This window comes from Drosophila ananassae, chromosome 2R, assembly GCF_017639315.1.
Source record: "Drosophila ananassae strain 14024-0371.13 chromosome 2R, ASM1763931v2, whole genome shotgun sequence".
Taxonomy (NCBI): Eukaryota; Metazoa; Arthropoda; class Insecta; order Diptera; family Drosophilidae; genus Drosophila; species Drosophila ananassae.
In genome coordinates, this window is record NC_057928.1 from 9,308,767 (window position 1) to 9,320,885 (window position 12,119).

At 45.6% G+C, this 12,119-nt stretch overlaps 1 protein-coding gene across 1 annotated transcript; it reads left to right on the top strand.

Annotated features, from left to right (window-relative positions):
- The first annotated feature begins 297 nt into the window (after positions 1 to 297).
- LOC6506332 (toll-like receptor Tollo) lies at positions 298 to 6,995 on the top strand. Its single transcript, XM_001958047.4, has one exon. The coding sequence runs from the start codon at positions 836 to 838 to the stop codon at positions 4,901 to 4,903; it is 4,068 nt and encodes a 1,355-aa protein (XP_001958083.2). The 5' UTR covers positions 298 to 835; the 3' UTR covers positions 4,904 to 6,995.
- Positions 6,996 to 12,119: the final 5,124 nt, after the last annotated feature.

The window sequence follows — 12,119 nt, forward strand, 5'->3', positions numbered from 1 at the left end:
CCAGTCAAAACACATACCTAATTCAATGCTATTCAGCCCACGGTGCACGGTGGGTTATGACGGTGCGTTGCGTTGCGTTTGCATTGCATGGGTTTTGTTTATTTTACCCCTCGTTTTGATGATCGCTCTAGTTCCTGGCGTTCGGTTCTGTGTGCGTGCTCAATGGGTGCTCAGCCACTCACTATTCACCTACTCAGTCATGGACTCAGTCACTCGCTCGCTCGCTCAGCCAGCCAGCACACTCAGATACAGATACTCAGATAGAGATACTCACCCCGAATTGAGTGATTCTCGGCGGCACTTGCTGCTAGCTGAAAAGAAATGTGAGCGATCAGTTTTTGAGTTGACTTCGAGCCGAGCGGACGCGAGTTTGTCGTTCTGCGGATCACGAAACCAAAAAAAAAATAAGATAGAAAGAGAATATTTAGAACACGAAGTGGCACAAATTTATCAAAGCAACGCGCTATCGCACCCCCCACTTGGATTACGGTCAACGCGAAACAACTACAACTAAAAATCAAAACAAAAATAAAAGATATAAAGATATAAAGCTACAAAAAGCAAAGAAATCGAAAAGAAGAAAGTATAATAGCCAGCGAGAAAAACAAGAAAATCGTATTAGATTAAGTTCTGGCATCTTTGATGTGGTGTTTCTGTGAAAAGTGGCGATTGTGCAAAGCTACGCTATAAAATTAAAAAGATACTAATGAATAATACACAAAAAACAAATTAAAAATGGGCAAGAAATAATTAAGGATTGAGAGACCAACACATAACCCCCGATCCCCGTTCGAATTAAACCGAAATCGGATCGCGAAACCCATTGGAAGCCAAAATGCTGGCCACCAGTCATATGCTGTACGTATTGATCGCCACCTGGGTGATGCCCATTTTCGGGGCCGCCCTCAGCAAAACGGTTCTGTACCAGGCTCCGGATGAGTGCCGCTGGTCCGGCGGCGGGGAGCACGACATCACCCTGGTGTGCCACCTGAGAACCATCAACTCGGAGCTGGAGAACACCAACTTCAGTGTCATCCAGCCGCACAACACGGTGCGCCTGCGTCTGGAGTGCAACGATGCCCTCTTCTTCCAGAGCAGTCTCAGTCCCGACAGCTTCAGGTCGTTGGTGGAGCTGCGCGACCTGACCATCGAGTACTGCAAGCTGGGAAACCTCACCGATGGCTCCTTCCGGGGCCTGCACGAGCTGCGGAATCTGACCATTCGCACCCACAACGGCGATTGGTCCACGATGTCTCTGGAGATGGCCTCCAACAGCTTCGTGGAGTTCCGCCAGTTGGAGCGCTTGGACTTGAGTCTGAACAACATCTGGCTGATACCCGATGGCATGGTATGCCCCCTGAAGTCGCTGCAGCACCTGAACGCCTCCTACAACAAAATCCAGGACATCAGCAACTTCTACTTCAGCGCGTCGCTGAGTTCCCGGAAAGCCAGGGTTTGTGGAACCACCCTCCAAAGCCTGGATTTGAGCGCCAACAAGATGGTCAGCCTGCCCTCGGCTATGTTGTCGGCATTGGGACGGCTAACAAACCTAAACATGGCTAAGAATAGCATGAGTTTCCTGGCCGATCGCGCCTTTGAGGGTCTTCTTTCCCTGAAAGTGGTAGACCTTTCGGCCAACCGGTTGACTTCCCTGCCACCGGAACTCTTCGCCGAGACCAAGCAGTTGCAGGAGATCTACTTGCGAAATAACTCCATCAACGTCTTGGCTCCTGGAATCTTCGGCGAACTGGCCGAGCTTCTGGTCTTGGATCTGGCCAGCAATGAGCTCACTTCCCAGTGGATCAATGCGGCAACTTTTGTGGGCCTGAAAAGGCTGATGATGCTGGATCTCTCCTACAATAAAATCAGTCGCCTGGAGGCGCACATCTTCCGACCACTGGCAAGCTTGCAAATTCTGAAACTGGAGGAGAACTACATTGATCAGCTGCCGGCGGGCATTTTCGCGGATCTCACGAATCTGCACACCCTGATCCTCTCCCACAATCGCATCTCGGTCGTCGAGCAGCGCACCCTGCAGGGCTTGAACAATCTGCTGGTGCTCTCCCTGGACAACAATCGCATTTCCCGGCTTGAACAGAGATCTCTGGTCAACTGCAGCCAGCTGCAGGATCTCCATCTGAATGGCAACAAACTGCAGACTGTTCCCGAGGCTCTGGCCCATGTTCCGCTGCTGAAAACCCTCGATGTGGGCGAGAACATGATCAGTCAGATCGAGAACACGAGTCTGACGCAACTGGAGAATCTCTACGGCCTGAGAATGACGGAGAATCCCCTGACGCACATCCGGAGAGGAGTCTTCGATCGCATGGCCTCTCTGCAAATCCTCAATCTGTCGGGTAACAAGCTAAAGTCCATTGAAGCCGGCTCCCTGCAACGGAATGTCCAGCTCCAGGCCATCCGATTCGATGGCAATCAGTTGAAATCCATCGACGGCCTCTTCACCGAACTGCCCAACCTGGTTTGGCTGAATATCTCCGGGAATCGCTTGGAGAAGTTCGATTACTCGCACATTCCCATCGGCCTGCAGTGGCTGGATGTGAGGGCCAATAGGATTACCCAGCTAGGAAATCACTTCCAGATCGAAAACGAACTGAGCTTGACCACCTTCGATGCCAGCTACAATCTGCTGACGGAGATTACCTCCAATTCGATCCCAAACAGCGTGGAGGTTCTCTACCTGAACGACAACCAAATCTCCAGCATCCAGCCCTATACCTTCTTCAAGAAGCCGAACCTGACGCGAGTGGACTTGGTGAGGAATCGTCTGACTACCTTGGAGCCCAATGCCCTGCGTTTGTCGCCCATTGCCGAGGATCGCGAGATCCCAGAGTTCTATATTGGACACAATGCCTACGAGTGCGATTGCAACCTGGATTGGCTGCAGAAGGTTAACCGAGAGTCGCGGACGCAGCCACAACTGATGGACCTGGATCAGATTCACTGCCGCTTGGCCTATGCCCGAGGTTCGTCGCATGTCTCTCTAATCGAAGCCAAGTCGGATGACTTCCTGTGCAAGTACGCCTCGCACTGTTTCGCCCTGTGCCATTGCTGCGATTTCCAGGCCTGTGACTGCAAAATGGAGTGCCCGGATAGGTGCTTCTGCTATCACGATCAGTCGTGGACCTCCAATGTCGTGGACTGCAGTCGGGCCACCTACGACCAGGCCCTGCCCTCCCACATTCCCATGGATGCCACGCAGCTCTATTTGGACGGCAACAACTTCCGGGAGCTGCAGAGTCACGCTTTCATTGGACGCAAGCGCTTGAAGGTTCTGCACTTGAATCACTCGCGGATCGAAATTCTCCACAATCGCACTTTCTATGGTCTTCTGGAGCTGGAAGTCCTGCAGCTGCAGAGCAATCAGCTGACGGCTCTCAACGGCAACGAGTTCCAGGGTCTGGACAACCTGCAGGAGTTGTATCTCCAGCATAATGCCATCGCCACCATTGATACGCTCACCTTCACGCACCTGTATCACCTGAAGATCTTGCGGCTGGACCACAATGCCATCACCTCGTTTGCCGTTTGGAACTTCCTGCCCAGCTACTTGAACGAGCTGCGTCTGGCCGGAAACCCCTGGAGTTGCAATTGCGAGTTCATCGACAAGATGAAGGACTTTATGAATCGCCACGAATATGTTGCGGACCGGCAGAAGATGAAGTGCGAAGCTATCAGTGGCAACACCACCCAGCAGATGGTACTGTATCCAGGTGGATCTGGAGCGGAGGCCACCCCCTTGCCGGTGGTGCAGTGCAGTCAGACCCTGCCATTGGGCCTGGACAACAACTACATCTATGCGGAGCAGGCAGTCAGTGGCGGCAATGCCTCCAATGCCACATCCACCAAGATGATCCTGAATCAGCCGCCCAAGCAGGACTATATCCCCATCCTAGTGGCAATTCTGACTGGCTTTATTTTCGTGATGATCTGCACCCTGTTGGTGTTCATTTTCCGCCAGGAGATGAGGGTGTGGTGCCACTCGAGATACGGCGTTCGGCTGTTCTACAATGCCCACAAGGACGTGGACAAGAACGAGCGGGAGAAGCTGTTCGACGCCTTCGTTTCCTACTCCTCCAAGGATGAGCTGTTCGTGAACGAGGAGCTGGCTCCCATGTTGGAGATGGGCGAGCACCGGTACAAGCTGTGCCTGCACCAGAGAGACTTTCCCGTGGGTGGCTATCTGCCGGAAACCATTGTCCAGGCCATCGACAGCAGCCGGCGAACCATAATGGTGGTCAGCGAGAACTTCATCAAGTCGGAGTGGTGCCGGTTCGAGTTCAAGTCCGCCCATCAGTCGGTCTTGAGGGATCGGCGCCGTCGCCTGATTGTGATTGTGCTCGGCGAGGTGCCTCAGAAGGAACTGGATCCGGATCTACGCCTGTATCTGAAGACCAACACGTATCTGCAGTGGGGCGATAAGCTGTTCTGGCAGAAGTTGCGCTTCGCCTTGCCGGATGTCTCCTCATCCCAGCGATCGAATGCCGGCGGCGTCGGCGGCAACCAGGGCTGCCATGTGCCGATCAACCATGCCGCCTACCACCACCACCATCACATTCACCAGCAGCCGCTGCCCCTGCCCCATCCGCCGCACCACCATCATCAGCAGCAGTTTATGCTGCCGCCGCCACCTCAGCAACCGGGTAGCTTCCGTCGCCAGCCATCGTTGCAACACCAACAGCAGCAGCAACTGCGAGGCGCTAATGCAACCCAACAGCAACAGCAGCAACAGCAACAACAACAGCAGGCGGCCCTGCTCATGGGCGGTGGGTCGGTGGGAGGGCCTGCCCCCCAGATGATACCCCTAGCGGGAGGCATCCAGCAACAGAGCCTGCCTCCGCCACCCACGCAACCCACGCCGGCGTCAAGAAATCTGCACATGTGAGTGGGGTTAAGAGATAAGTAGAAGGGTTAAAGGTTAACGGCAAGGTCAGGAGAGTTGGAAATTGGAGATGATGATATTTATTTATTTTTTTTTTAACTTATTAGCTTTCTTTCCCCCAAAAAAACAAGTTCAACTTCCTCCAATTTTTTTTGTTTGTTAAGAAAACGAGGGGAATTGCATTCAATATGCAAATGCAAGCGTTTAGCGATAAAAGCCTAGTTACTTGTTAAAATACTAAAAAGAAAAGAAGTCCGAGTCGAAGTCGAATGGGGGAAGAACAGGCAACACCACAGAAGAAACTTGGCAACAACAAAAGACAACAGTAAAATAGCTGGCGAGCCAGGCAATTGTTGTTTGTTGGCCCTGTTCTGTTTTCTTACGGCCAGCTATTTTCAGTTTCCTGGCTCGCAGCTCGCAGCAAGATTCTGAAAATTGATGTTGCATGCAACACACCAAACAGCAACACCAACAACCAGTCAGTCAGCCAGCAACAAAAGGCCCAAAACTATTTCTCCTTGCCTGTTTTTCCTCTTTCAATTTTTTTTTTGTTTTTTTCTTCTCTATTTTGTATTTTTTTTTTTGTTTTTCTTGGTTTTTCCCTGTTTTGCAACGTTCCGTCGTTAGTTCATCTTAACTGCTGCATTTTGCTATAACAAGCTCGACGTGTGTAGAAGATACACCCGTGTATCTGTATCTGTATCTGCAGCTGTAAATGTATCTGTGACTGTGACTGAGGCAGGGACTGCGACTGGGACTGGGCAAAAGGAAAATAGGCAACGCAAAACACATCACACAGGGAGAACTCATGTCTGGCCAAAAGAAATTGTAACAAAAAGCAGACCTTAGACGTTAGACGAGGACACAGACCAAAAACCCCCCACAAAAAAACTGAAAAAAAAATCGGAAAAAAATAGAGAAAGAGGAAAACCCAGACTGTCTACAGACAGTTTGTTGTTGCAGCAGCTGTACGGGTTAAAATTGGTTTCGGGTCTTGTGTCGCTTCTTTGTTTTGTTTTGGCCCCTTTGAGCCACAATTACATGTGCTAATCAATGGTATATGGCCGAAATGGAGAGAGCGCAAGATGCAACAAATTTCTCGTGTGTGGGAAAAATGTAAACAATTGTTTTTAGGTTTTTGGCCCTGATAAAGGCCGAGAATGCCCAGAGGAACATCTTAGCAATTCCCTTGTTTCAGCACAACACGCTATGCCTAGATTTGATTAGAAAACCTCGCTTTCTTTCTTTCTTCCAAACACAACCCACCACTCCATACACCCAGCTAGTCAGAGATTAAGTATTTCCCAGAGTGAAACTTACACGGATGACCTTGTGCTGCCAGAAGGAAAATAAAGAAAAGCGCAGAGAACTTCATTGGCAAGTCGAGAAAGTCCCAAGGAGAAGCGTAGGAGAGAGATCAGCACGTGTGCCTCTGCCAGCCAGCCAGCGAGTTTTCAGTTTTTCGGGCCCCGAAAAGTTGTGTTTTTGGCCAATCGACAAGGCCAATGTGGACGGAGGAGTTGGGACATGGCACAGAGCTGTACAGATTAGTTTGGTCTTGGGCGATTAAAATCTACCTGGTTGTTCTATCCCTCCCTAGCCATCTCTATCGCAGACAATCTCCAACTTTGCTGCCTTGCCGGGCCAATTTAAGAATGCATTCCAAAAGCAAGAAACAAGAAAACTAGTTAACAAAACACACACTCACACTACACACTATCTAGATGGATTCACTTTAAAGTTTAAACTGTAAATAAGTTAAAAATTTAAATGTTAATTGTACGTTAATTTGTTTAATCATTGTGATATTTTGTTTTAGAATTAATCTCTAATTTATGAAGATGAATACCATTTTCCTACCAACCTATACCTAGCCGTAAGCTTATCCTCATTAGTTAGACTAGTTTGTAAGTTAATAAATCAAAACCTAATCCGAATCAGAATCCGAATCGAATCCACTACCGCCCCCGCCTATAATACAGCCATATTAATTCTATGAAAATAATAAAATTATTGTATATAAAAAGAAAGGACTGTATGCACAAAAACGAAGCAAGAAAATAAACCGAATTATGCAACTCGAATCAAACAAATTGAAAACATAAATCGACTGATTACATGTGTACTATATATAACTATGCATAAAACTAAAATTTAATTATGATTTACTTGTCGTTTGTTGTAAATATTGTAACCCACACACGAATATGTATTGTATTTTGTAATTTTATGTTTTCTAGTTTATAGTGAACAAAAAAGCGAAAAGAAAAGCTCAACACAAAAATATATAAATGACAAAAAATTGATAATCCAAAAAGAGACTTGATTTTTTATTTACTTTCCCACACAGCCCCCACAGGCAGACTCATTGTTATTTTTTGTCTGCCTCTGATAACCCATAAACTATCTCGCCTTGACACTTGATACGGATTTTAGATACGGAATCCACGCCAAAAGCAGATTCCAATGCCAGCAGCCGCTGTTTCCATGGAGCTATTGGAGCTCTAGTTTTGTTTATGTCAGACGTGGTGTTCTATTACGGTCCGAAAAATAAAAAATTCGCAAGATAATCACTATGAGGCATATCATTCCATGACCAATGGGTGTTCGTTTGCATTTCACTTGCCCAAAAAAATGGCATTTTTTAAATCAAATTCCATTGATAAATTGTTTATAGAAAATTGTAAGCCCTTAGAAACCATTCTAGCCCCCCTCGCACTCATTAATCGATTAAAAGTCCAACAGCATCCCACGATTGCTCCATTTGAATTAATTTAAAAGACGAACAAAAATTATAACAACAAAGCCTCCGCCAGCGCCTTCTTGGCAAAGATGCGAAGATATATTCCCATGCATATTTTAAAGATATATCTATATGGCAGTCGTATCTCATCTTTGGAATTGCTGGCTATCGTGTGTTTATACTTGCTGTGGCTGCTTTTATTTGACTCAATGAGCCCACAGCGAAATATTTTGCTTATTTCGCCGATTCCGTCGATTCTGCCAGCTGGAAAACGAGTTCGTCGTGGGCTCCCGATGAATGAATAATTTTTATGATCAATTAAATGAGCAATAAAATTGATGGGGCCCCCACCGCCGAAACATAAATTCACATTGCTTAAATTAGCAAATTTTACAATCAATCATTAGCGGGCTAACGGAGTTCCAATAGTCTTTGATGTGCAGTTTTTTTTTTTAGAAAAGGGGTGGCAGCAGGATGGGGGCTCCAGTTATATCTGGGCATCTGGAAAATACACACATGTCTGTGGCCTAACCATTGGAGAAGTTCAAGCTCGAGTTAAACCCTTTTCAATATTTTCTTTTCCCTCATCTCTTGATTCGGTACGGTTCAAGGCGAAAACCTAGAAAACTTTGCAAAAAAACACGTCAAATATTAAAAACTTTTCTTTGCTTTTACTTTCTCTGGCTGGGTACGCTTGCCATATACATATATATGTTGCTATCCTATATGTATATATATATATATATCCCGACATTCACATATATCTCTCCCGCCTTTTCCTTTATTTTATCAATTTTGCCTGTGGGATTTGTTACAAAGTAACGGATGAGTTGAGTGCAGACACCGCCAATCCAAGAGGCAAACTTTCAATTGAATTTTTTTGTTCATGTTGTTTCCTTTCGGGTAAGGAAAGTTTAGAGGCCTTCTGGGGTCGGGGCTTCAATTTTTTGTTTCTTTTCTGGGTGGGATGGGGTTGGGTTGTCAGGTTCGGGTTCGTATTCTCTTTTTTGGAGAATGGGGCTGGCATGGGGGGTTCCGTCTGTCATTTGGCATACGCAGCGAAAAGAAGTCGACGTAAATATTTCGGTTTACAAGTCAGTTTAGTGTCAAAAGAGATGCCTTTTATTTATAGATTGCCGTTGCCGAACTTTGGGCTTAGATGGAACTGCAGGTGGGGTTGTCTCTCAGGGAGGGAATAGGGACTTGGGAGGTAGCTACTATCTTCTTTCTCTAGTTAAAAATTTAATATATTTTCAGTGTTAAGAGAACAATATTTAGATTAATTCAAAAATGGAGTTAGTTTTCAAGAACATCCTATTTAAGCCCCTTGATTTCTTGAACCGCTCCTGTTAGCCCATTTTTCTGATAGCCAGGCTTTCTTCATGGCCGAAAACCTACATCAAAAATTTCCCTGACTGCAGTTTAGAAGTTTTTATTCGCTCTCGTTTCTTTGGCATTTTTTGTGCGCCTTTTGCGGGTCTGAAAGTCAAATCAAAGTGCTTGGCCCTGGCTAAAGCTTAGTGCTAATGCCAGAGCCATCAGTCGGAACTTTTTGGCCATCTATCAAAGGCTAAAAGCGAAAGGGAAGTGTGGCCCAAAAAAAAAAAAAACAAAAATAGGTAAGAAAAGGAAAAAACTCGGAGAAAAACGTAAGAATAATAAACGAAATAAGGGAAATCGAAGAAGCAATCTCATTAGGAGGCCGCATCAACACATTCGACAACCAACATTCGGTGGCAGAAATATTTGTGGCATGTGCAACCGTCAATTAGGTAGCCACCCAATCATTGCACCCACCACTTGCCTCATTAGACTCCAAACGAATCGAGAGTCGTAAAAGTCTCCGGATGCTCCCAGGGCCCCGAACCGATGGTCCCGCTGGTCCCTGGTCTCTGGTCTTTCGTATAAATAAATATGCTTTTATTGGAAGACGACTACAACTGTTTGCAATAAAAGCAACATTTTTCTTAATTTCCATTTCTTGCTAATTTACCAGCCATAAATTGCCCGCCCGTCTACCCCGTGGGCAGTGAAGTAACCACTGGGATGGGGGATGTTGTGTGTTTGGGATTCAATCTATAGGGATGTGGGCAGGAGGGGGATACGGATCGGATAGGATAGTATAGGATCGGATCGATGCGGAGGGGAGAATTCGGAGAGGTTACCGAAACAAGCGGACCTGAACCGAACGATTCCACGGTAGACACATAAAATTGACTACAAATTATTGCACATTGTCAAAACAACATTGGTTTGCAATTTTCGCGCTTCAACGCAGATGCAAAGAGATAGTCGCCGGGGGTTGCGAGGGGTGAGAGGAAATATATATCCAGATATAGCCGAGGTAATGCCAACCAACCGAGGGGAGACAGACTAAGAGGGAGAGTGAGAGGTATAGAGCAATCAGGTAGGAAAATTCATTACGTGGATATACTCTTTTTAGTTGAAAAGTTTATTTATTTTGCCAGTTTTCTTTAGCAAATTTATTTAAAAAAAGAGTTTATAAATTACATGGTTTAGTTATACACTTGCTTTTTTTTTATACTTGCTTTTTGAGCTCTAAGCTCCGAGCTACTTCATTAAAACCCATTAGTTTCTCTTAAGTCTTTAGAGATATTATTATAATTTTTCTACCACCTTTGTTATAATATTTCCAAGAAAATAGAGTATTAATTTATCAGTTAAGACGTCTTTAAAAATCCATTTTTTACAGTTACCTTCGATAATTTGCGATGCAAACGCTCATATGCCACTGTGTGGGGAATGGCAAATGGGTTTTAGGTTTATAGTCAACGACCAACCCCGTCATCGTCGTCATCATCCTCATCAACCGCATCCCAACAACAACAACCAGTATCTGTGAGGTCGTCGAAGATATATCGCATATATATGCGAGACATTGACATATTGCCGGCCGATTAATGAGCCCACAAGAACGGGGCTCGGACCTGGGTCTGGGTCTGGACCTGGGGAGTAGTGCTGATTGTTTTCATTGAAATAAATGACAGACACCGGACTGTTGACACACGCGTTGAGGGAATATTTGATACCCTGCATAAATAATAATCATTTTCACTTTGCCCCAAAGTTGCAGGTCCTCAAACTCTGACGACTGCGCATAAAAGCAAATTTGTATGCAGTTTATCTTATCGCGATCACGTTGCATCTGACGATGTTGCGGTGTGGCAGGGGCATAAAGTCTTCTTCTCCGACTCCGTCTCAGGCTCAGAGTCTTCCAGTCTCCGAATCTCCGAAGAAGACGCGTAAGTTTCACGTATTTTCATGCACGATTAAAGCCTTAATATTGGGCGAGAGCGTCCGAGGGGGAAGTGGTACAGGTACCAGGTATCTGCAGCTCCTAATTAATGGTTTTGCATCGGCTGCTTATCGCGCCGCACGCATCGGGATCGTCTTCGTCCTGGTCACTGCAAAGGGGCAGGAGATGGCCCGTGAGCATCAGAAGGACACTAGAAAAAAATTCAATAAAAATATACATATATGTTTATTTTCAAGTTTAATAACTTCAAGAAGCTTTTATTTTAAGACATATGGGATTCTTTTAAGCTGTACCTATATATTCATATTTTTTTTTGAGAATATATAAATATATCTCTCAGTGATTCAAAATCAGCTGCAGGAGCAGCCTCATCTGTTGTCCGAGCTTTGCTTTGCTAAGTGTTCGGTGGGGATCTACCTTGGCGGCACCTGATCAAGGCAAAGGAGATCCGATCCGATCCAAAACCGATCCCATCCGATCCGTTTCGATCCCAGTTCGCTCTTCAGTCACCATAAAATATTTAATATTTCTTCTGCTGGATGAATTTTATGAGCTGTAGCAATGCACATTATTGATAATTCGCGATATGAGTGACCGGATTTTTCGGCGGCCTTCCAAGTTAGCAGGGGTGTTGTCAATTCCCGGATTTCGACCTACCTTCCAGCCCCCACATGAAACGAAACCCCCTTTTATGCCATGATGATGATAAGGCAACATTGTTTGGGGTGTTGCAAGTTGGGATGATAAGCATCGAATGGTGGTAAAGAGAAAGCTGCAACAGGAGGCGCTTTTGTGTCTCGACGTTTTAGCGCTCGATTGGGCAACTGGAATTTCTGATCGTGCGCAGAGATCCTCCCTGAAGGTTCTCCTTTTTTCTCTTCTGGTTAGTCCCATCTTCAGTTCGGTTAGATGGTCAAGACCGTATTGACCGATAAGGTATGATTTTGTTTTGGGTGAAGAAGCCCATTTTAAATGTTCGCCAAGAGTATTCCGTTAGATTGCACTGATAATTAAGGCAACATTTTGGAACGTGTTTATCGCACTTGTAAACAATGCGTTTTAAATATTTAATATACACATGCCAACAAAGTCAAAGTTACATGTCCTCAACTGAAAATTAACTATTACAAACTATTAGTAGTCAAACTATAAGTAGTAATAGGAGCTTTAACGGTCTATAAAAACTTTTTCTTTTTATA

Excerpts from the sequence above, each read along its gene's own strand:
- LOC6506332 (XM_001958047.4), top strand. The coding sequence starts at position 836 with ATGCTGGCCACCAGTCATATGCTGTACGTATTGATCGCCACCTGGGTG.